At 36.4% G+C, this 24,286-nt stretch overlaps 3 protein-coding genes across 7 annotated transcripts; all 3 read right to left on the bottom strand.

Moving 5' to 3' along the window:
* Nucleotides 1–4,451: 4,451 nt before the first annotated feature.
* On the bottom strand, nt 4,452–8,845 carry LOC110789357 (uncharacterized). 3 transcript variants are annotated; one of them, XM_021994017.2, is made up of 7 exons: nt 8,583–8,845; nt 8,372–8,502; nt 6,677–7,396; nt 6,012–6,158; nt 5,742–5,936; nt 5,348–5,508; nt 4,452–5,035 (listed from the first exon to the last, which is right to left on the bottom strand). In XM_021994017.2, the coding sequence occupies exons 3-7, from the start codon at nt 6,744–6,746 to the stop codon at nt 4,736–4,738; spliced, it is 873 nt and encodes a 290-aa protein (XP_021849709.1). In that variant the 5' UTR covers nt 6,747–7,396; nt 8,372–8,502; nt 8,583–8,845; the 3' UTR covers nt 4,452–4,735. The 3 variants fall into 3 exon arrangements, with proteins under 3 accessions (XP_021849709.1, XP_021849711.1, XP_021849710.1); XM_021994019.2 differs by having other exon boundaries at nt 8,372–8,499; XM_021994018.2 differs by having other exon boundaries at nt 8,586–8,845.
* LOC130471499 (B3 domain-containing protein REM16-like) lies at nt 7,052–8,488 on the bottom strand. Its single transcript, XM_056841678.1, has 2 exons — nt 8,372–8,488; nt 7,052–7,396 (listed from the first exon to the last, which is right to left on the bottom strand). The coding sequence occupies exons 1-2, from the start codon at nt 8,486–8,488 to the stop codon at nt 7,052–7,054; spliced, it is 462 nt and encodes a 153-aa protein (XP_056697656.1).
* Nucleotides 8,846–9,470: 625 nt separating the features above from the next.
* LOC110789349 (B3 domain-containing protein Os03g0619600) lies at nt 9,471–14,588 on the bottom strand. 3 transcript variants are annotated; one of them, XM_056843782.1, is made up of 10 exons: nt 14,481–14,588; nt 14,081–14,244; nt 12,131–12,668; nt 11,904–12,032; nt 11,692–11,811; nt 11,459–11,602; nt 11,236–11,364; nt 10,950–11,138; nt 10,286–10,446; nt 9,471–10,183 (listed from the first exon to the last, which is right to left on the bottom strand). In XM_056843782.1, the coding sequence occupies exons 2-10, from the start codon at nt 14,195–14,197 to the stop codon at nt 9,902–9,904; spliced, it is 1,809 nt and encodes a 602-aa protein (XP_056699760.1). In that variant the 5' UTR covers nt 14,198–14,244; nt 14,481–14,588; the 3' UTR covers nt 9,471–9,901. The 3 variants fall into 3 exon arrangements, with proteins under 3 accessions (XP_056699760.1, XP_021849698.1, XP_056699761.1); XM_021994006.2 differs by having other exon boundaries at nt 14,346–14,483; XM_056843783.1 differs by having other exon boundaries at nt 11,934–12,032; nt 14,346–14,483.
* Nucleotides 14,589–24,286: the final 9,698 nt, after the last annotated feature.

The raw sequence follows: 24,286 nt of genomic DNA, 5'->3' as shown, positions 1-24,286 counted from the left end.
ATCTTGAAGCTTCAACTTCAAAGTCCGTCTTGAAAATGGTTGAAAACTCCGTCTTGAATTTCACCGTGGGAGGCGCCATTTTCTTCAAACAGGATCAGCTATAATTAAACTAATTACAACTATTTGATGGTACGCAGACCATATTTGAATTGAAAAACAAATTTGGTGCATTAGACCAATTACATTCAAATTAATGGTACGCAGACCATATTTTCTATCCTATTTGGGCCATACTAGTTACTTCATAACCTGCAAAACAGTACATATACAATATATACCATTCACCCATTCATTATCATGAATGGCCCACATAGCTGGTTAGTAATGCATCACATAAATATTTGCAGCAATTAATCAAGGGCACCAATAATCTACCAATTATTCAGTCCTTATTAATTCTAATCAAGTTGTTTTAACCTTAAAGGATTTGTAGACCTAATCAAGAGTTTATGACTAAATTTGCTCCCACTTAAACCAATAAATTCATATGCTTTACTAATTTTAAACATAAAATGTATTTCTAGTCTAACCGGAAACATACAAATTTAATTAAAATTTAAAGCTCATATAAGTTTATAATTGAATCCATTTTATTTAATTTATTTTCAGTTCATTTAAATGAATTTAAATTAATTCAAAGTTTAATTTTAGTAAAATAATTAGTATAATAAAATTTATAATAATTATAATATTCAAAATTAAAATCCGAGAAAACAATTTAAATTATTAATTTTAAAATTAATTAAAATTATTTCCGAACTGAAAATTCCAAATTAAAATTAAGACGAACCAATCGGGTCAAGACAAGGCCATGGGCTTGCGCCCATACCTCGTCAAGTCCAACAAGCAACAAACCCCTTGTTACTCGATTGATCGTACCGCAAAGCCAAAGCAACAACGCACCAATGCGTCAGGCCCAGCGAGCCACGCTTGCGCGCAGCCCACTCGCCCATCGCCTTGGCGCGCTGCTGGGCATGGCTTGCTGCACAGCTCGTCGCTGCCTTGGCCCATGCCTTGGCGTGCTGTTGGGCGAGGCAACGCATGTGTGGCGCAACATCCATTTGCTGCCCACGCGTGCTTGCCTTGCTCGCTGCACTTGCTCGCTCGTTGCCCCATCGCCCACATGCGTAGCACACAGCCCTTAGGCACATTGCCTTGTGCATGCCACGCTCGTTGCTCGCTGCATTCGTACCGTACGGGCGACGAGCTCCCTTACTCGTCGTCTCGTGCCCGCACTATACAACACCCCTTAAGGGTAACACGTAGCTTCCATTGCTTTGTGCGTGAAACATTTATGGGCGTTTTCATAAAAATTTTAAATTTTAAACTTAAAATTAATGACAAATTAATAAAACATATTAATTTCATAATTTTAGGGTGAAAAATCGAAAATTTATTAATCAATTAATTTCCGATTAACATGGATTCAAATCTAGGTCATAAAAATTTAAAATTTAACATAAATTAACAATTTTTATGGTGGATTTTAATCATGGATACCTAATTAAATTATTAATTAATTATGAAAAACAAATCAATTCTAAATTATTCGAATTTCAACAAATTAATCATAATTACGAATTAGGTTGTATAATTAACAAGTCTAGGCATTCATAATTGTTAAACATATACTGTAGGTCAATAAAAAACTCAAGATTTATCAACAAGAATCGCAAATATTCAATTTAACATCTTAAATTTACAAACTTTTGCGTTCGAAAAACTAAAACCTCCGAAAATTCATAGTTAGGCTTCGAATTTGGGAATTCTGGATTTCGGCGAAAAATATTAATTTTGTCAAAATTTTAGAATGCCTTTTACATGCGAAATTGACACAAAAATCACTCGATTTGGTTGAGTAACGAATATTCTGCCGAAAAACTGTGTACATATAATTAAATAAACGCAATTTGCAATTAATTACGAAAACTAATCACCCCTTTTAATTCCTTGCAAATTTGTAAAATTTAACCATGTTCATGCAATTTAGATTATGAAAATAATAAGAGGCTCGTGATACCACTGTTAGGTTATGATACATATGACAAAACATAAATCATGCGGAAAACCTTAATGTCAGGAAACATATTATTTACACATAATCATTTAGCATAATTCAGATGCATACACTTTGTAGCGTGCCCTCCCTAGCTGCGCCCGAACCGAACAAGAACAAGTCTTTAAGACTCCAAGTGTCGTCCCTCCGTAGATAACCCACAGCACGTCCGGATCCGCCTTAAGCTTGACCAACTAGAATCGCCCTTAAGGTTCCTAGGATTTTCGGCTAAAGAGGTTGCAAGTGTTTGGCTGATTTTGTTCCAAAATCTTACCTTTGAATACTTCAATTGATGTGTATAAATCTGGGACCCTAGACACCTATTTATAGAGTTTATGGAAAGGACTTATAATCCTATTAGAATACTAGTTTATTTAATTATAATCCTGCTAGGACTCTAATTAAATAATCTTTATCTTCTAGGATTAGATTTAATCATATGAAGAATCCCGGTAGCCTTAGGATTCGAGTAACACACACGAGTGGCGCACAAGCACCGCACGCAGGCCTTACGGCCCACGCACAGCGCAAGGCCCAGCTCGCCGCTTCCATTGATCCGCGCGCGCCCAAGGCCTTGGCTAGGCCTGGCCTTTGCGCTGGGCCTGGTCGAGGCTTGGCGTGTGTTTGTTGCGCTTTGGCTTGCTGGGCGATGGTCCGGCTTCGTGCTGGGCCTTCGTCTGGCAGGCCTCGCCCGATGCTAATTCGTACGATACGCTTCCGATTAAATTCCCGATTCCGGAATTCATTTCTGATACGAACAATATTTAATATTTCCGATTCCGGAATTAATATCCATTTCGAACAAATATTTAATATTTCCGTTTGCGGATTTATTTTCAGATTTCGATAATATTTCTGATTCTGACAATATTTCCGTTTCCGACAATATTTCCGATTCCGGTAATATTTCCATTTCCAAAAATATTTTCCGATACGTACCATGTTTCCGTTTCCGGCAACATCTACGACTTGGATAATATTTATATTTCCGATACGATCCATTTTTCCGTTTTCGGCAATATCATCGTTTCCGGAGTATTCACTTGCTTGCCTTTGACGATCTCAGCTCCCACTGAAACCAAGATCCGTCGATTCCGAATATCCATAGATGGAGTATTTAATGCCATTAAATACTTGATCCGTTTACGTACTATTTGTGTGACCCTACGGGTTCAGTCAAGAGTAAGCTGTGGATTAATATCATTAATTCCACTTGAACTGAATCGGCCTCTAGCTAGGCATTCAGCTCACTTGATCTCACTGAATTTATTAACTTGTTAATTAATACTGAACCGCATTTATTAGACTTAACATTAAATGCATACTTGGACCAAGGGCATTATTTCCTTCAAGGATTACTATTGATTTCGGCCAATGAAAAATAAGATTTCTGATTTATTTTTGAATTTAAAAAACCAAGTGCCACGTAGATAATTAATTAGGTGCCATATAGATATTTTAATAAATTAATTACTAATATATACAACTCCATCCAAAATCAAACACTCTAATAATTAAAAAATAAATATAAAAAAAAATTCATCCAAAATCAAACACTAATCTAAAATAAAATTCATCCAAAATCAAACACTAATCTAAAATAAAATTCATCCAAAATCAAACACTAATCTAAAATAAAATTCATCCAAAATCAAAAACTAATCTAAAATAAAATTCAATCTAAAATCAAACACTAATCTAATATTAGAGCGCCACGTAGATAAATAATTAGGCGCCACGTAGATAAATAATTAGGCGCCACGTAGATGTTTTTTTAATTAATTATTAATATTACGCACATACAATTTCATCCAAAATCAAACAATCTAATAACTAAAAAATAAATCTAAAATTAAATTCAATAAAAAAATAAAAAATAATCTAATCTAATATATAAATATAGCAGTTGGTATATACTTCGTATATGAGTTTTATTTTAACTAAACAATTTAATAGAATTCGTGCATCGCACGGGCTAAAATCTAGTTTGCTACTAACAATGGCAACAAACCAAACCAATTACAAGAACACAATATTATTAATGTGATATTTATTTTAATTATTAAAAATGAATTAAAAAAATTAAATAAAGACAAGAAAAAGAGAAGATGAACTAAATTGAAAAAAGCTTTAAAGCATGATATGATAGAGTAAAGGTCCTCTCCATTTAATTCTAGAAGAAATGGATACTTGGATAGTCCATTTCTTAAACGTTAGCCCAATGGTTGTGACTTGTGAATACATAAAGGGCAAAAGGAAGAGTTTTTCATCATCCAGTAGTACTGATTGATGAGATTATGATCCGCAAATAGTTAAATAAGGGCGATATTTTAATTTAATCCATCATAATCCAAAATTAAGGAAGAGTAAATATTTGACTGCAACATTCATAATGTCCCGTAAGGAAGAGTAAATATTTGACTGCAACATTCATAATGTCCCGTCATACACTAGCAGGTAGATCGATAGTTGAGGAATCAGGAGTATGTTACATAGATCATAGATTCATAGATCATCTCCAGCTAGATTAAAGCGCCAACTCTAGATATTAAACTGTCCAGAATACTACATACTTCTCTCATTACAACGAAGCCAAAGATCAACTAACTAACTAACTAACTAACTAACTAACTAACTAACTAACTAACTAACTAACTAGTTGTAGCATATAGATGATCTTCATGCCAAAATGGAAGAATTGACAAGAAGAGGAGGAAGGATCTTTGGGACCACTCTGAATATTTCAACATCGAATACAATTGTTGCATTATTTGGGTTAGGAAGCTTGAAGAGTAGAACATCAAATTCTTCCAAGGAATTATCCCGGACAAATTTCTTCCACCCCTCGCCACAGAGTCCTCCCGTTCCTCTTTTAAAATTGTAATAAAACGAGATGACCCATGTTTTATCCTCCACTCCAAGGACAAATTCCTGACTTTGGAGTGCTAGGTTCTTGTTCATCCATTCTGCAGGAATGCTCTGCAAAACATATTTGTGTACAAGACTATTTCTTTAGTTGTTCTTACTATATATGTGTTGTGTTTCTTGATTTGAATATGGACGTAAACTTCTCTCAAATGCAATGATAATTAGTTTGAGATGATAACAATATGAAAGTTATTTTAAATACGAATCTAGCAACATAGGAGTAACTATTATGATTTCTTCAGTATATTCTAAGAGCAATTTCCTGTCAATATTAATTAGACCTCAAAACGCATAAGCAATACTTATTTAGAAATGGTTGGGAGTATATAGATTGGAATTGATAATTTAGGTATGAATCTGTACCATGTAAAACCTCCGGTACACACTACTAGGTCGCATCACCACAACAAAACTGTTTTCAGTTCGTTCTTGGTTTGCTCTTTGCAAAGCATCCTCTTTCTCCATCAAAGTCACTTCCCTTCTATTGGACACGTACTCAGGGGTACCCTTTCTTCCAGCTGAGACTATTTTAGGGAAACAAGAGCAGGTTAAGCTAACAATTAAAAATAATCAAACAACACCCAGAAACTCTCATTATCTTTTGTCTTGCTCAAGAGAACTATTGTTCACTAATATTCTGTAATCAAGGTGGAAAGTGATAAGCTTTCCCTGATACCATATTAAACTTTCATCCATGAGAAATTATACTACTAATAATGGGAAGTTGTAAATAGAAACGATTCTTAAGCAACATTACCACTTCTTGGCGCCTGTTTAATTAAAGACTTAGGAAGTGCTAGCTTCTTTGGTCTACCAGCTCTACCTCTCTTCCTTATAGATTTGTGAGAATCATCTGCCTCTGGGGAACATTCTCTAAAGTTAAGAACGATGGGCCCCTTGCTTAAAAATCGACTCATTTTTTTAGCAGTACCATTTTCAGTCGGCTCCTTTCCTGCCAAATTTTGTACACAATCAGCGGAGATTTACCAACTTCCCAAAATCGACATAATTGATTATTTATGCTTACCAGATAAGGAGTTGACTTTGTGAGGATGATTCGTCTCTGAGGAATCTTCTTCATCCTCAGGGCCAGGGGTGCTCCAATCTCTCCCTGAATTTGGACTCAGTTCCTGGCCAATGTCATTTCCACCTGGACTCTTCTCTGCCAAATCAACTACATAAAAAGGAAAATTCATCAACTTCCTAACTACGTTACTCGGACATAGTTACTAAGTACAGGTAAGCATCCAAGTTTAACACACCGCAAGACCAAGATTTCAGACATAGGTGCAGGTATACAACATTCATGAAACATATTTCTGATAAGTGATAACAGTATTTTATTCATATAATCAGAAATATGATTCATGAATTCTCTATCAAGATATATTCACATTACAAATACATAGAAGTAGACACATTTCCAATTTATTTATTTCCTACATCCAGTTAAAATTCTTATCTATATATAGTCCACTTCAACACATATAACATTTATTTTTATAGTTTTTCTCAACACGTGTATCAAGATATATCAGGGTGAGAATTGAAGTGTCGGGTAAGGATACCATACCCTTGTGACCTTGTTGGGGTGTTGATGCTTAAGATAGATAGAAGAGTCAAAGTAGCATAATTTCCAAATATTGCAGAAAGTAGCTCATTTGAAGACGATGTAAATAACATAATTCTTACCGATTTGATCCTTGAATTTGTCAGAATGGTCTTTAGTTGGAGAAGTTTCTCCATTTTGAGGGGTGGTCATTTCTCTCAGTGAAATCTGAGTCGGTTCCTGGGTAGCTACATTTATGCTAGGCTGCTTTTCCTCTGCAATAGGACGTTCAACAAGCTCCCCACTTTGTGCAAGGAAGATCCTGCTTTCATGAACACAAGTAAAAGGATGCTTACGAGGTTGGACCTTTCTTAGCCTACGTCTAATATCAGTAGACAATTGACTCTTAGGATTTTGAGTGTTCTCCTCTCGTTCTGCACAGTTGACCTCCCTATCAACATCTTTCTTAGACTTCTTCGATGAAACAAACGCAGAACCATCACCTCTCTCATCTTCAACTACCTCAGTGCTTGAACCTCTCTCACACTTCTCTTTTTATGATTTTCATGTTCAGACTTTGTGTGCCTACATTTCTTAACAAAATAACACGATTCCTTCTCACAGAAACTCTCTTGGTCAAAAATTAAGACCTCAAACCTCGAGTTCCGCTTATATTTGAACATTAAGAGACAGTTTTCTTCCAACTCATAAGTTTTTACAAAGTTCTTCCACCCATCTCCAACAAGCAGCAGGTTATCGGTTTTCTGAGTCTCTACTTCCCACATAGTACCACTCGGGCCTATGAGCGACACTATGTCTGGTACATGGGTTGTCATATGTGCAGCAAATTTCTCAGGCAATACCTGTTTTAAAATCAAAATTCAGATTACACGATGAAAGACACCAAAAAACTCATCTTCTAACCCAATAGGGAGTAGGGAGTATAGTCTAAACTTACGAAGGTGAATCAGCAATGTGTGACCAGAAGAAAATATCACAAGGCAAGCTTGAAACAAGAGGCTTAAGGTGTATAACACATAGGAAATTCATCAGTCATATAAACCCATACACGTCCACTGATTGGACTAACCTTACACACAATCAACAAATCCTATCCTACCTAAAGAAACTGACAACCATCAATAGCATTTTCGGACACTTTCCACATAAAATTGTACTTGTATCCAATAGCGGATATTCTTAATGAATTTTTTTGTAGTGTAGTCTTTTTCCTTCCCCCCCCTAAAATTTTAATATAATTGTATAAATTACCTACTATATTGCTAACTCTTCTACTGGTCCCCTCGTAAAACTGTTCAAGAACCGACACTTATTTGTATCAAGCAAGATTTTAGCGGCCTTAGGCTTTTGTTTCACCTTTCATCATGTTTTATCTCTCCCATCTCCCTCTCAATTCACCTTAACGCTTGCACAATACAATTGACCTATTAATCAAAAACTTCACTAAAACCACAGGGCTTAATCACCCCACCAATTCTACCCACATTTTACCATTATAGTAATGTACAAACAATTTTACGTACTAGCATAACTAATAATCATGTTTGTGGGACTAATCAGCTTCAAGATAGCAAATTAAAAATCAACTTGAATACATTAATCAAAATTAACTCAGAAATCTAAAGACTTTAGCACAACATTGACATAGGCAAATATCAAGTCCAAATCACACTTTTTCCCCCTCGGCAAATCAAAATTAACAACATAGACATACCATAATCTTCATGCACATTTTGAAATAAGAGGTTCTGTTTTTTTTTCTAAATCATGATTAAAAAAAAATTAACATAAAAGGGGAAAAATTGAATAGAACTAACAAGATGATCATTGAAGTTTTTGGGTAGGATCTGATAAAAATGCATGGAATTGAAATGTTTCCAGTACATTTCCTCTTCCCATGTCTTGCAATTCTCACAATCTGACTTCTCCTCCATTGTTGCTCAAACTACTGAATCACAACCAAAAAAAATGAAAATTAATAATCAGAAGAAAAAAAAAAACGGAGAAAAAGAGGAGAGTTTTACTCACTACCCAGAAGCTGGATTGAAGGAATGAAAAGTGAAACACCCTTTTTTTTTCGATAGTGTCTTTTTCAGATAATTAAAGCAGTATCTTAATTAGTAATTTGTGACAAATAAATAGTATAGGCTATGATAATTGCCAATGGGATGCGTTTTCTGCATGATAAACTTTATTAGTTTTTAAAGACAATGTGATACCTAAATCGTGAAAAAAAAGCCCTACAGATGGGGATGGGGATGGGGATGCAGTAAATCGGACATTTGGATTACAAGACAAAGTAGTGACTGCAGCGCATCGAGGCATTTTGCCCGTATAGAAATCATACCCGCTATGGGTGAGGGGACGGGTGTGCATTTTGTGTTGAACCTGCCCCATGGGTGAGGGGGCAAATGTTAAAGTCATACAACAATTGTTTGTTAAATAAGAAAAATTAGACGGGTATGAAGCGGGAATAAGACGGGGATAGATACCCAGTTGGGTGGTAGGGCGGGGATGGATTTTAGTTTACAAGAAAATTTTAGGTGGGAATGGGAATGGAGGAACCCCGCCCCATTAACATCTAGGTAAGGGAACGAAGAGAGTATTATGATTTGCAAAAGTCCCAAATCTATTCCTTTCCCAATATCTCAAATCCAACCACAAGTGTTAAAATCTGAATGATGAAGCTCTTTGGCATGCCCTTTGAGGGGGGAGGGGGGGACTTGCCAATTCCAAGGTCTGTATTTCATCAGAGAGAAGTCTACTACACAGTAGCATAGAAGATGAGCTTCATCCAAGATACAACACCAGAAACCAACATTATTGAAGTGCTAATATCTATATTATAGCCGCTCATTCGAATTAGTATTCACTTGGGCATTAAAATAAACAGTTGAAACTTCCATGCTTATCTGATTAAGGTTTACTTAACGACATTTTAAAATATTAACAAAGTTAACTACGGGTTTCCGTTGTCCAGCATAGTTTGGCATCTTACAAACAAAAAGCTCCCAACCTAAAGTAGGAACTAGAAAGGAATAAGTAAAATACTAGAGATAAGAGACATGAAATACTGCAGATCACCACTTGTGCAACATTTTGACGTTTATAGTCATAGTTACGTTGAGCCATATATAGGCAATCTAGCATACCTAGGAAATCTTATAGGTTCGGTTCATAATACCATGTAGTACATACTACGTACGTACGTACACTCGGTTAAGTTTTAGGTTAAGAGTTATATTGACAACAAGTGAATAACTGTAGGTTTATCAAAATGCAGTTAAACACTGGAGCACACATTCTAGTATTCTACTTTCTAAGACAACTAAAACCCTCCTATTAGTTTAAGAGATTAAAGGGAGAGGAGGAACGACTTTCTGGACGACCCTGCATATGTCAACATCCATCACAACAATGATCTCATCTTCCTGGCTAACCACGTTGAAGACTAGTACATCAAACTCTTCCAAGAAATTGTCAAGGGCAAACTTCTTCCACCCTGCAGAGATCCCTGCACCCTTTGCATATACAAATAAACTAGTGTGCCATTTCCGCTCACCCACACGAAGAATCACTCTTTGTTTTCGGTAGGGAAGATGCTGCTGCATCCACTTTGCAGGAATGTTCTGCAAAAATAGAATAGTCAAGACATATACTAGAAACTCAAAACTCAAAACTCAAAACTCAAAACTCAAAACTCAAAAGGTAGTATTGCCAATAATCATTACCAAGAAAAACCTATTGTAAACACTACTAGGTCGCATTATTGCAATGAAGCTATTTTCAGTCTGTATCTGATTTGCCCTCTGCACAGCTTGCTCTTTCTCCTCCTCAGTTACTGGCCTTCTATTTGACATGTACTCCTTCGAGAACTTCCTTTCATCTGAAACTATTTCCCAGCAAAATTTATAGTGAAAAAAGAAGACAACAGAAGTTTGTTAAGCCATTCTGCAGAACATAGCACATGCATAACAGTTCACAGACTCAAGAATCGTAAATTTTGCTAGTACAATACTCTAGTTTGAACTCAGTAATGAATTAAACTAACAACTCAATTCCAGAATAATCAGTATTATCGTGTGGCAGATCCACCCTTTAGTTTACAGTTAGGTAATAATAAATTTAATCAACTCCCAACTTATCATATTGGTTTCAAGCAGCCGAGTAGATTAGACCTCCTTCTTTTATGAACTCCACTACCATATCGTTCACAAAATATATGATGCACGCAAGTTTCTTGGATTCACCACTAGGTTACTAGTATTGTCTATTAGGATCATTACACAGACCCAAGAGTCGTAAGATTTTTTTCAAGTTTAACACTCTACTTTCACCCTGAAAGTAATAATTGAAAAAATAACATAAAAATATGCCCAAAGAATAGAGGATTACCACTTCTGAATTCCAGCTTCTTAGAAGATATTGGAAGCACTTGCTTTTTTGGCCTGCCTCTTTTCCCACGAGATTTGGAAGAATGATCTTCCTCTGAAGAATTATCTTTGTAATTAGGTCTAATCACCTTCCTGCCAGAAACCGGACTCGGTTCCTTAACAATTCCTCTTCTTCCACTTGGCTCCTTTTCTGCTAAATTATAAGTTAAAACCAATGATAAGTTGTCAAGCTAGGTTCAGAACATTTGTATGAAGAACCACTGTGCTTGAAGAAGACAACAGCTTACCTGCTTGACCCTTGAATCCGTTGGAACAGTCTGTTTCTGGGAAATTTTTGCCATTTTCTGGGGCGATCAGCTCCTTCTCTACTACCTGTCTTGGTTCCTTGGAAGTTCCATTACTGCTAGGCCTCATTTCTTCCAAATTATGTATACAAAAACATCAACTTAAGTACTTAAACATAAATGCGTATATCAGCTCGTCGAAGATAATCTTCATAATTAAACTGACCAGATTGGGGCTTCAATTTAGGTAAATGATCTCTGGCCCGGAAACTTTCTTCATTTTCAGTGGTGTCGAAGTCCATCTCTGAAATCAGTTTTGGTTCATTTGCAATATGATTTCCACTTGGCTGCTCTTCAGCTACATGTTCCTCTGCCACATTATGAAAGCACGATTGTCAGTTATTCGAACAGATTCCAGTACTCACATAAGACATTTTTGTCATTTCAACTACAGGATACCAGATTGTCCCTTCGATTTCTCAGAATGGTCTGCCGTTGCAGAATTTTCACCATTTTCAGGGGGAATCAGCTCTGTCCTTGAATTCTGACTAACTTTTTTGGCAATATTCACACTCTTTTCTGCCAGATAAAGCACAAAGAAATTTAGAGGTGTTCAAAAGTTCAAATAAGTCAGCTTCTCATAGGAACACATTATACATATCAATGCTTACTAGAATGGGACACTAATCTGTCAGAATGACCTTTCGCGGGGATGCTTTCTCCATTTTCAGGCGTAAGCATATCTCTTTGTGAAATTTCAATCGGTTCCTTGGCAGTTTCATTTCCGAGTGACTTTTTTCCTAGCAAATCATATACAAGACGTCAAGAAGTAATTCTACAAGTTTCCTTACTTACATTTCAAGATTACAAGTAATATGACTTTAGGATGCATGCTTACCCGATTGAAACTTACGCTTAACTGGCAATCGGCATGGCAGTATCCTTGTTGGTTTGCCTCTAGCTTTTGAAGGCCCGCGCTTCCTTGAAGCTTGAGTGTTCACCTGTTCTGAGAAAGCTACTACTTGATCATCTTTTTTGGACTTCTTTGATACTTCAAAACCAGAATCTTTTTCACCTTCGTCATCCCCAATAATCTCAGTGCTAGCCTCTCTTGCAATAGTCTTTTTTTGAACTTCATTGTCAGACTTAACATGACTACACTTCTTCACAAAATAGGATATTTCCTTCTCGCAAGAAGTCTCTTGATCAAAGATTAGAACCTCAAAACTCGAGTTCCTGTTAAACTTCAACACCAACACGTAATTTTCTTTCAGTTTGTTTACTTTCACAAAGTCTTTCCATCCATCTCCAACAAATAGAATATCATCGGCCGCCTTCAGCAGCTCTATTTCCCACTTAGCTCCACTCGGCCCTTTGAGGGATACTTTATCAGGCAAGTGAGCTTTCATGTGTGCAGTGAATTTCTCAGGCAGTACCTGATTCCACATGCTCAAATCAGATTGATTTGCAATAACATTAAAAAAAAAGAAACTAAAAAGAAGCTCAAGTTCAAGACTATGCAAAGGTAAATATCATATTGTAACAATAACAATTAGGCCAATTTAGGATATCACATACATAGAGCTCTGCCCAATCAATCTCCATGATTGGCGAGTGAAACATATCAGGGGTATTTTTGTAAATAAATTGTCAAAATATATGATCTACGTATTTAAATATACAATCTTTTTTTATATTAAAATTATTTTCTTTTATTTTTATTTTTTAAAATATCGACTATATTGTCCATCGCAATATTTAAATTGTATATTTTTTCATTATAATTACGAGAATGACACTTGATATGCTAATCAAGGAGATTGTTTTGAAATTTCTCCACATACTATATGTTCTTCAAGTAAGCAGTAGCACACACAACCCTCAAATAAAGCACATCACAACCATCAGATCATATAAACCTTAAAAACATCTGTATATAAGTAACGAAAATGATAAAGGTCGCAACATGCGACCTTTAAGCTGTGTCACAATGATGACATGGCATGCTTATGTGTCATGATTTAAATTGGAAATTAAAATATTTAACTTATATTATCTATTATACATGTTATAAAAAAAAGGTAGGAAAATCTTAATATTCTAATTTGTTTCCTTATTCATATCGACTACCTTATTTACATATTTCATTGTAGAAATATTGCATTGATAGTAAAAATATTATAATGACGTGTATCCTACGTGGCACCTATATGTACCAATTAAACTGCGACACGTAAGATTGCGACAACTAAATGTTGTCGCAACTTGCGACCTTTATCATCGTCTAAGTAATTCAGACGTGACGAAAACCGATCCGATTATCCAATCTAGAAACTTTATCATGAGAGTAAGCAGAATTAAGCAATGTCTCACAAGGCCACATTGCATGTGAATTCTACCCCTTACAAGTAAAACCAAAACAAAAGTCATAATTATCCAAAATGAAAGGTAACTAATTTCACAGTAAAACCAAATAGATCTGAAAAAGAATTTTAAGATATTTTACTCCTCAACCTGAAAACCACATCATGATCTTAACTATGTCCAAAAAAATAAAATTCCATGATTTTACATTAGGTTAAAATGTCATGATCCACCTCCTACATTTAACAATTCTCTAACCTCGTTAAAAAGCATAAAACCACTGAAATAACACACATTGTACCAAACAATTTTAGAATTGAGGAAACAAAATTACTCCCTCCTTCCGGATTTAGCTGTAAATTACACTATCAACGTCACAATAACAATTCGACCGGGTGGGAAAATTGGGAAAAACATCACTTACTACATGAACCCACCTACTCAAAAAATAAAAAATAAAGAAAGAAAGAAAGAAGAAACTTACAAGATGATCATGGAAGTTTGGGGTTAAAATCTGGAGAAAATGCATGAGGTTGAAATGTTTCCAGTACATCTCTTCTTCCCATGTCTTACAATAACTACACTCTGAATTTTCCGTCATTTTTGTTTTCCAAAGATGAAAACTTCTGCTAGTACATGCTTCAATTCCTACACATAAATTAAGCAACAAATTTTAGTAAAATGCAGAACAAAAAACACATAATCAACCCAAATTATGAAAGAAAGAAAGAAAGAAAAGAAATACGCACTTAAAAATGGAGATGCATGAAATCAGAATTTTAGTTGGGTTGAGTGTGTAAATTTTGGGGAGGTTGGGGATTTAGTATCATAGCAATTTGGCATTTTGCTGTTGAATAAATGAAGAGTACAGATGAGTTCCTTACCGATGTTGCCAATAGGAGTAGGATGCTTCTACTTACTCTACTACTTTCGCCTAAATGGTGTCTGCGGCATGCATTTATATTTGGATTATTCAATGCCATATTGCCAAAACTAAATAAGATATAATAAATTCGGATAAGTTTCAACCATACTATATGTGAAGTATATTTTTTAGGGGTGTCAATTCGGATAAACGAATTGGGTTTGGGTCGGGTTTATCGGTTTGGGTTGAAACGGGTTCATTTGGCTATCAGGTCGGATCGAGTCGAGTTGAAAATTTAACGGATCGGTTCGGGTTGGTTGGCAAGGGTTCATATCTGTTCGTGTTAATATCGAGTCGGGATATAACCGGGTAAGGTCATATTGGGTTGGTTTGTAAACAGGTTTAATCGGGTTGTATCGGGTCGGATTCATATTGGGTCGGATGCATATCGGGTCGGGTTATAATCGGGTTGGGTCAAATCGAGTTGGATTAAAAGTCGGGTCGTGTAACACCCTAATAATTCCTTACTTTTTATAAAACATTTTCCAACTTAAAACACATGAATTACCAAGATATTACCGCCACCGTGATAACGGCTAAGGCTATTTACCAGAATTACGCAGCGGAATTAACTAACTTTCAAACGTATTAAATAAATAGTTAATGGTCATTAAAACAAGTTGGAACCGTTGAGGCCCAAACTAAAACAAACCGTTTGAAATCCATTATCTGAAATAGTAGTATTAGTCATGACTATAAATAAAAGTAAATAGAGTTTATAAATTACGGAAGATTAACTCTCAACATGAATCCCATGATAACTTCTCCCGCAAGTTATCTCTACAAACCTGCTTTATTGAAAATCTACTCCCCAACAATGCAAATGCAATTGATGGATCATCATAGGGTCATTAAGGTAAAGGCCATGACCAGAAGACATGAAGCACGAAGTCAGCAAAAGCTGAGTACCAACAAGCTAGAATAACATTCTATCCTAACATGCTTCACTCAACAATTAAATAGTCAACATGCAAAAGCCATAAAATAAACAAGTAAACATGGAGACAAGACTCGACACGAGACACGACTCTTGACTCACAATTTAATAAAAAGTAGCTTCGAACGAGTAAAGTAAAGTATCCTCAAAAGGAAAGAAAAGGGTGATGGGAGCCAACCATACACCAAAATAAGTCGGGCTACTACCGACAGTCAGGCCATACCGACAGGAATTCCAATGCACAACGACATAAAAGAGAATGAAACAGCGTCTTGTATCATTCTAGGAGTACAAGTTTTCCGGCAAGACTCCCCCCATTGTTCATACTCAAGGTATATACGTTCCAAGAGTTTTGAAGCTCTTTGGGTTACACTATACGTTAATTAGTATATTATGTTCAAGGCGACTCAAGACACAACATACAAACAATTGAATAATATAACAATTCAACAATGACTCTTTAATATTTTACTTCTTTAGGACTTGTGATCAAACAAGACTCAAGTGAAATTACTCCCATTGTTCCTTCTCAAAAACACTGTTTGAGATAACCCGACATTGCCTATTAACAAGCGGGGTGTGCCCTTAGCACGAATTGTCCTTAACTCAATTCACATAGACTCTCTAACATATTCTACCCCTTTGGCAGAATATATATTGCTCACTGGCAATATTCGACTGGCTCAATAATTATGCTAGACATCCTGTAATATAGCATAATAATAATAACAACTTGCATGCGCACTACTCATACATGCAAACCAACTTGAACAACATGCTTGATATAATTCAACGATTATAAAAGTCCATAACATGATAGTTCAATAGAATCTATAAAGCATAATTCTATTCATAACATGCTCGTTCACATAGATTCAACAATAATAATAACATGCTTGTTCTCAACAATAAACATGAATCCATAATAACATAATTATTCCCAATCATCAAACATGAATTCATAGCACATATAAGTTCACATGATTTGCATTCAATACACTTCATAAAGTCCTCAAGGGATGGGTGGTCACCCTAGTCTTGTACGTACCTGGAATACCTAAGTACGGGGGCCATTGTGCGAATCACGACTAACTAGAAATCAACTCCTATAAAACAAAATAAGAGAAGTAAATTATTATCCATGTTTACTAAATTTCCAGTAACTATTTAAGAAACTAAAACCCTTAGTTTAATTAAAAATCACTCATTAATTGGCAATTTAATAGTCTCAAATAGTCAACTCAAGTCCTAGCATAAAAACATTGACTTTTTCGCTTTAAAACCCTTAAAAACCAACCTTTTAAAGCTTATAAACATTCTGAAAATTTAGATTGATTCCCATAATTTAAATTGTCATTAAATTATGTAAATCAATCGCTCAATCAATTTGAAACCAAAACCCTAGCAATAGTTTAATCCGAAAACATGTTTTGACTTCAAAAATCCATACTTTATAAACATATAAAATCTGAAAATTATAATTTCAATCATTAAAACCAATCTCTTTAATTAAAACAAAATACTAACCCAATACGGTGTTCATAACCGTTTTAATTAATCTAAACAATCCAATAATTTAAATAATCACAATAATTAAATCACTTTAAAACTGAAAATTAATATTTTTGAAAAAAAAATTTGATTTTTTTCCAATTGACAACACACACACAATAATTACTTGTGTTGTGTGCGTCGAACAATCAACGCAACAACAACCACACGCAACACGCACCGCAAGCAGCAGTGGGCGCGCGCGCACAAAGGGACGAGAGGGGCGACGAGCTGGGCATAGGCGAGGCACACAACCCGCACACACAACGCTGCTGTTGTGTTGCGGAACGTCGAGGGTGATGCACGAGGGCGAGCACGACCACGCAACTCGCAGGCACGTAGTGCTACGCTGCGGTGCGGGAGGGGCTAGAGAGACGGGCGAGGGAGACGGGCGAGGGGGCTGGCTTGCGCTGCAAGCAAGGGCGCACGAAGAGGAGGGAGTGTGGGTTAGAGTGTGCCGCAAGGAGAGGGGACGAGGAGAGAGAGATTTCTGAAATTTTTTGTTGTGAGGGTTTGACATGAGGTCTTATTTATAGGTTCCTCTCCTTTGTGGGCTAGGTTAGGGTAATTTTGAGTTGGGCTTGCTTTCGGGCTTAGTTCATTAAATTCCTTGCAAGCTTTGTTGGGTTTAATTAAAACAAAACGACCGGGCTTTTAAGTTTGTTAAATTTGTTTTTGAAATACGACCCAACAATTCCCGATTAAATAAATTCCTTGAATTTATTTAATAAAATACGGTTTTCGAAATAATTAATATTTAAATTAATTAAAAATAAACGCGCATTTAATTCTCATTGAATGAAATTAATTTGTAAAAATACAACAAAATACTTTATAAATATAATAAAATATATTTATAATTATAGAAAAATACGAGGTATTACAGTCTACCCTCCTTAAATTAAAGAAGTTTCGTCCCGAAACTTGGGCACAGAAATCACAATTTTAAACTAACTTGAGACTATTTTGAGACTTTAGTGCGTTTTCTTTGCAAAAAGTTTTAGTTGTTGTACTCTTTAAGTAATTCAACATGACAATAAACAGTGAAACTTCACTGGAAACAACGGTTTAAGCATATCCTAAAGGATAAATTGGGTAAATAAGGTAAAAAGCGCGAAATTCTACCGCACTCTACCCCCCTTAAAGAAAAGGAGTTACGGCCCCGTAACTCAACTAACCTCGGGAAAAAGCTCGGGATATTTCTTTCTCATTTCCTCCTCCGCTTCCCAGGTAGCTTCCTCAGACTCTTGGTTAGACCACAACACTTTTACGATCTTAACATCCTTAGTACGAGTGCTACTGTAATACCCCAGAATTTTAAATTCGATTTATTAAAATTAAATATATTTATTAACTTAATTTCGTTTTAATTAAATTACGAATAATCGAATTTCGTTATTTTAATCGTTTTTACGAATTATTTTAAACGATAAATTTATAAACCGAAATTATTTAATTTCGTTAACGATAATTTATTTATTTTTAAGGAATTATTTTAATTAAACATTTTATTACAAATTCTGGATTTTTGGCCAAATATTGTGAATTTATTATTAAAAAAAAAAAAAAAAAAAAAAAAAAATTGAAAATGTCAGCTTTATTTTTCTTGCTCCCCACGCTCAAACCAGGAAGTCAATACTTCCTTCCTTTCCCTCAATTCAGTCCAAATTCAATCCTTGGACCCCAAGTATAGCTACTTACAAATTCAGAATTTTTGATGGAATTTCAACAACAAAAACACCATTTCAATTCCAATCTCCCTCTTTGATTTTTTTTCTGTGATTTGAACCAACCACCACCATCAACCACCGTCTGCCACCACCGTCCACCATCTCCACCATCACCTACCACCAACGCAGCAACCACCTTCGACCACCACACCTCCCTCACCCTTTCCCTTCCACCACACGCACCCCCTGCCTCTCCCCTGCTTCCTCTTTCCCCTCCTTCGGCGCGCCACCAGCGTCGCAACCACCACACCACCAGCACCACCTTATCCCTCCGATAACCACCAGCAACCGCACCAAAACACCGAGCCACCCAGCCACCTCCCTCCTCCTTCTCCTCCTCCTCGTTCGTTCCCTTCCCCCTCCCTTGTTCGCAAATCACCACCCCCATCCCCTTACCTGCTCCGCCGAGAACCACCGCCCACCATCACCGTCGCGTCAGACCGCGTCGCCCAGCCAGCCACCTCCCTCCCCTTCCCTGTGTCGTGCATCCCCTCCCCTCTTCCCCTGTTTCTCTCGTGCCTCAACCCAAAAACCCCAAACAAAATAAAATCAGATTCTTTGGCCTTGTTTTATTCTCCTCAAACCCCTTATTTAATTGGGCCAACTAACCATTTGGGCCTTTGGTAAGACCAATCTGAATTTTCAGATTTTAAATTTAGCAATATTTATGTTTTAATAGTTTTTATGATATAATTATTTACTAATAAATTGATTTTATTTCCAGGTTTAATTATCAAATATCGATTTTACTAAAATAAATTACTTAGCCTGAATTAACAAAAAACGGAATTTTAATATTATTTACATGAAAATCAATTATAAAATATATATGTGTTTTAAGTAAAAATTCAATTAATTATAATTTCGAAACTATATTTTATTAAAATTCGTTATAAAATTTATGATTTATAAAATATTAATTTTATAATTATTCATCGATTTAATACTAATTCAATAATTTAATATTTTGAAAGAAATTGGACTCGGAGCTCAGGACGAACGAACCAACGAAAACCCTTAGCAAATCGCGGAAGTAAGGTAACGGCTATTGCTAGTACCCGCAATCCCTTTATAAATGTATTATGAAATTATGACGTTATGATTGGATTTATGAATTAAATGTTTTGACATGTTTTATGGATTGTGGGAATGAATTATGATTTGATCGAATTATTCGTTATAATATGATTTGATTGAGTTTTCTCATAAAATGATGTTTATGCAATGCTATGAAAGAAATGATGTTTTATTTGATCCCAGGATCAAAATGATGTTTTATGATATGAAAGAGTTATGTGATTTCGAATTGAAATACAAGCCCAGGCTTGGTAAAATTACATAAAACATGATAAAATGAAAGTGAAAGACCTGGTTTGTCTGGCGGTATATAAACTACCATCTTCCTATCTACCGGTCATGCATGCACCACGGACACCTGTCCACCCATGGATTACGAGCCCAGGCTCCCATGGTTTATGAGCCCAGGCTCAGGGCCCAGGCCCATGTTACGATGATGAGCCCAGGCTCAGGGCCCAGGCCCAGTGGAGAATTCCTTCACGGTTCGTACTTGCCGACAACTAGCATGTTAAATTGCAAAGTTTATGAATGAAGTGAATATGATGTTTTATTAAATGTTTTACTTATTCTATTCTCCCTGTGTTATTAAATAAAATGAATTGAAATAAATTTACGCTGCTAGAATAGTTCGTTACTGAGTCTTCGGCTCACCGTTTTGTTTTCCGTTTTAGGTACTGCGGGGGATGATGGACACGAGTAGTGGCGAGGAGTTTCACTTTATTATCATCCACCTAGTTATGCTTACAGTTTTAATAGTTTAATAGTTTTAATTAAAGACTCTTAGTAAGTTATGTAGTTTCATTTTAATAATATTAACGGATTATTATATATATTTTGGAGTATTTAAAGGCTTATGATTGATGTTTGCCTTGTAATTTCCGAAAAGGAAGTTACGGCAGGTAATGTCCCGACCAATTAGGTTAATTCCGCTGCTAATTATTGAATTAGAGGTCGGGGCGTTACAGTTTGGTATCAAGAGCAAAGGTTCTGGACCATAAGTGCTAAACCTTACGGGTTTTGGCACGAATAGAATTCATTAGGCTTTAAGTGAAGAATTTTAAGGAATGAGTTAAAAAGAATGTTCTAAAATCTTGCTAAGTTAAAATGAATATGAGTGTGAGTGTAGGAACGGGATCAAAGGGATTATTTTATATTATTATTTCGCTTCAATCTGATAAGATATGTTATGCAGAATGTCGACCATTGATGCTATCAACGATGTTACCAACGGAGCTCGCAACGAGCATCATGTTCACGATGATAACGACATTACTCACGAGGAGTATGTCCATGTTAATGGCCATGAGGAAAGGATGGAACGATTGGAAAATGTGAGTGCAATGTTGGCCGAATTAGTCCATGATTCTCGGAAAAAGAAAGATGTTAGTGGGAACGAGAGCGCAACGATGTTCAAGAACCTTTCGTCGCTTAACCCACCGTCCTATGATGGTAAGCCCGATCCAGTTGAGTTCGAGGATTGGATAAGTCGCATTGATCAGTTGTTTGAAACCCTGCAATGCCCTGAGAAATGGAGAGTTGATTTCGCAGTGTTCTACTTGACGGGTCAAGCAGGATTATGGTGGAAAGTTAACAAGGAACGAAAGAATGGGTCTGGATTTGGTTGGAACGAGCTACAAAAGTTAATGAAAGACAAGTTTTATCCACCATCCCTGAGGAAACAAAAAGAAGATGAATTTCTACACTTGCAACAAGGAACAATGAGCGTGTTGGAATACGCAAATAAGTTCATGGAGTTGTCAAGGTTTGCACCAGACCTGGTGACGACAGAGCAGTCCAGGATGAACCGTTTCGAGCGAGGCCTGCACCTTAAGTACCAGGATAGGTTGTCCACTCAGAGGTTTACTTCATACCAGGATATGGTTGATATCGCAGCTAATGTAGAGAGAGTGGTACTGCTTCGAGAAGCGAAGAATGTTGGGTATAAAAGGAGAAATGAAAACCAGAGTCAAGGAGGAGCAAAGAAGCCTAACCAAGGCTATCAGGGAAACCAAAGGAGGAACGATGTTGGAAACAAAGGACAAGGTTATCGTGGAAACCAGAATAATAGGGCGCAAGAATGTGCCAAGTGTGGGAGAAGAGGCCACATCGAGAGTGAATGCCGTGTAGGATCGAACACTTGTTTTCGATGTGGGAGCCATGATCATTACATCAGAGATTGTCCGAAGCAGGTAACCCCAACCACGAGAGGACCAGTTCCAACTAACAACGATCGTGGTCGGAACAACAACAACACAGGAGGTTCAAACCGCAACCCACCCCGACCACCGCCAGCTGGAAGAGTTTTTGTGATGAGACAGGATGAGGCAGATGAGAATGATAATGTTATCACCGGTACCTTCTCTATCCATTCTTTAGCAGCCCATGTTCTTTTTGATTCTGGAGCTTCACATTCCTTTATTTCTCCATTGTTTGCAAAGTATTTAAATTTGAAACCATGTTGTGACTTTCATGCTATGAGTGTTTCCCTTCCTAGTGGAGAAATTGTGAAATGTAGAACCATGTATAAGGATTGCCCTATTATAATAAAGAAAGTCGAGTTTCGAGCAGACTTAATAGCTTTTGACCTATCTGAATTTGATGTAATCTTGGGAATGAATTGGTTGACTAAGTATGAAGCTAACCTTAATTGTTCAAGGCAAAGTGTGACCCTTATAACGCCAGATGGAGATAGAGTTTCATTCCATAAGTTAGTAAGAAAACCAACGATTCAAATTGTCCATGCTTTGAGAGCACATAAAATGATTGAGAGTGGTTTATCTGGTTATCTGTGTAGTGTTATTGATTTAAATACCTCTGGACCTTCCATTACCAACATACCTGTTGTTTGTGAGTACCCACATGTTTTTCCAGAAGAAATACCTAGTATGCCCCCACCAAGAGAATTAGACTTCAGCATTGAATTAATTCCGGGATCCACCCCTATTTCTAAGGCACCATATAGAATGGCACCAGCTGAGTTACAAGAATTAAAGAAACAATTAGATGAGTTGCTTGAAAAAGGATATATTCGACCTAGTGTTTCACCTTGGGGAGCCCCTGTCTTGTTTGTGAAGAAAAAGGACGGAACTATGAGGCTATGCATAGATTATCGAGAGTTAAACAAGATTACTATTAAGAATAAGTATCCCTTACCCCGTATTGATGATTTGTTTGACCAACTTCGAGGTGCAAAAGTGTTTTCTAAGATTGATTTGAGGTCAGGTTACCATCAACTTCGAATTAAACACGAGGATATCCCAAAGACAGCCTTTAGAACTAGATATGGTCACTATGAGTTTGTTGTGATGCCTTTTGGGTTAACCAATGCGCCAGCTGTATTCATGGATTTGATGAACCGTATTTTTAAACCATACCTTGATAAGTTTGTAGTTGTTTTCATTGATGATATTTTGGTATACTCTAAGAGTAATGAGGAACACGAGGAGCATCTGAGAAAAGTGTTAGATATGTTGATTGAAAACCAGTTATATGCTAAGTTGTCGAAATGTGAATTCTGGCTTAAGGAAATATCATTTTTAGGACATATTATCTCTGAGAAAGGTGTATCTGTTGATCCTGAGAAAATAAAAGCAATTATGGAATGGCCTAGACCAACTAATGTACCCGAAGTACGGAGTTTTATGGGTTTAGCTGGATACTATCGAAGATTCGTTCAAGATTTTTCTAAGGTTGCCTTACCCATAACCCGATTAGTTAGAAAGAATACCAAATTTGTGTGGAATGATGATTGTGAATGTGCATTTCAAGAACTTAAGAAACGTCTCACCACCGCCCCTATTCTTACCCTTCCATCTGGAACTGACGGATTTGTAATCTATAGTGATGCTTCTAAGAATGGGTTAGGATGTGTCTTGATGCAAAACGGGAAGGTTATAGCTTATGCTTCACGCCAACTCAAAGTCCATGAACAAAACTACCCTACCCATGACCTTGAACTTGCAGCTGTTGTTTTCGCCCTTAAGATTTGGAGACATTATTTGTATGGAGTTTCGTGTCAAATTTTCACCGACCATAAGAGTCTTAAGTATATTTTCACCCAAAAAGAACTCAATATGAGGCAACGTAGGTGGTTAGAACTTCTTAAAGATTATGACCTTGATATTCAATACCATCCCGGAAAGGCTAACGTTGTTGCAGATGCATTAAGTCGGAAGTCTCACCTAAATTCTATCCTAACTTTTTCCCGAGTCAACCGAGATGATCTACAAAAGATGGAAATTAAGTTTATCAAAGGAGATGCTTGCTTGAATGTGTTAGTAATGAAACCAACTTTGATTGATGAGATTAAGGAAGCGCAATGTAAGGACTTGCAATTAGAAAGAATAAGGAGTGAAGTGGAAAATGGGAAGTCACCTGGTTTTGTCATTCAAGAGGATGGCACGTTAAGGTTTCAGGGAAGATTATGTGTGCCTAATGATGAGAAGTTGAAAAAGAGAATCTTAGAAGAAG

This window comes from Spinacia oleracea, chromosome 4 (assembly GCF_020520425.1).
Source record: "Spinacia oleracea cultivar Varoflay chromosome 4, BTI_SOV_V1, whole genome shotgun sequence".
In the NCBI taxonomy this organism is placed as follows: Eukaryota; Viridiplantae; Streptophyta; class Magnoliopsida; order Caryophyllales; family Amaranthaceae; genus Spinacia; species Spinacia oleracea.
The sequence above is the reverse complement of the archived record's forward strand: the minus strand, read 5'-3'. Positions and strand labels throughout refer to the sequence as shown.

Excerpts from the sequence above, each read along its gene's own strand:
- LOC110789349 (XM_056843782.1), bottom strand. The coding sequence starts at position 14,197 with ATGACGGAAAATTCAGAGTGTAGTTATTGTAAGACATGGGAAGAAGAG. Across the intron at positions 12,033-12,130 it reads TAAGCGTAAGTTTCAATCGG|GAAAAAAGTCACTCGGAAAT; the intron begins GTAAGCATGCAT and ends ATGATTTGCTAG. Across the intron at positions 10,447-10,949 it reads GAAGCTGGAATTCAGAAGTG|TTTCAGATGAAAGGAAGTTC; the intron begins GTAATCCTCTAT and ends GCTGGGAAATAG.
- LOC110789357 (XM_021994017.2), bottom strand. The coding sequence starts at position 6,746 with ATGACCACCCCTCAAAATGGAGAAACTTCTCCAACTAAAGACCATTCT. Across the intron at positions 6,159-6,676 it reads CAAATTCAAGGATCAAATCG|TTGATTTGGCAGAGAAGAGT; the intron begins GTAAGAATTATG and ends CTTTTTATGTAG. Across the intron at positions 5,509-5,741 it reads TAAACAGGCGCCAAGAAGTG|TCTCAGCTGGAAGAAAGGGT; the intron begins GTAATGTTGCTT and ends TCCCTAAAATAG.
- LOC130471499 (XM_056841678.1), bottom strand. The coding sequence starts at position 8,488 with ATGGAGGAGAAGTCAGATTGTGAGAATTGCAAGACATGGGAAGAGGAA. Across the intron at positions 7,397-8,371 it reads AAAACTTCAATGATCATCTT|GTATTGCCTGAGAAATTTGC; the intron begins GTTAGTTCTATT and ends ATTTTAAAACAG.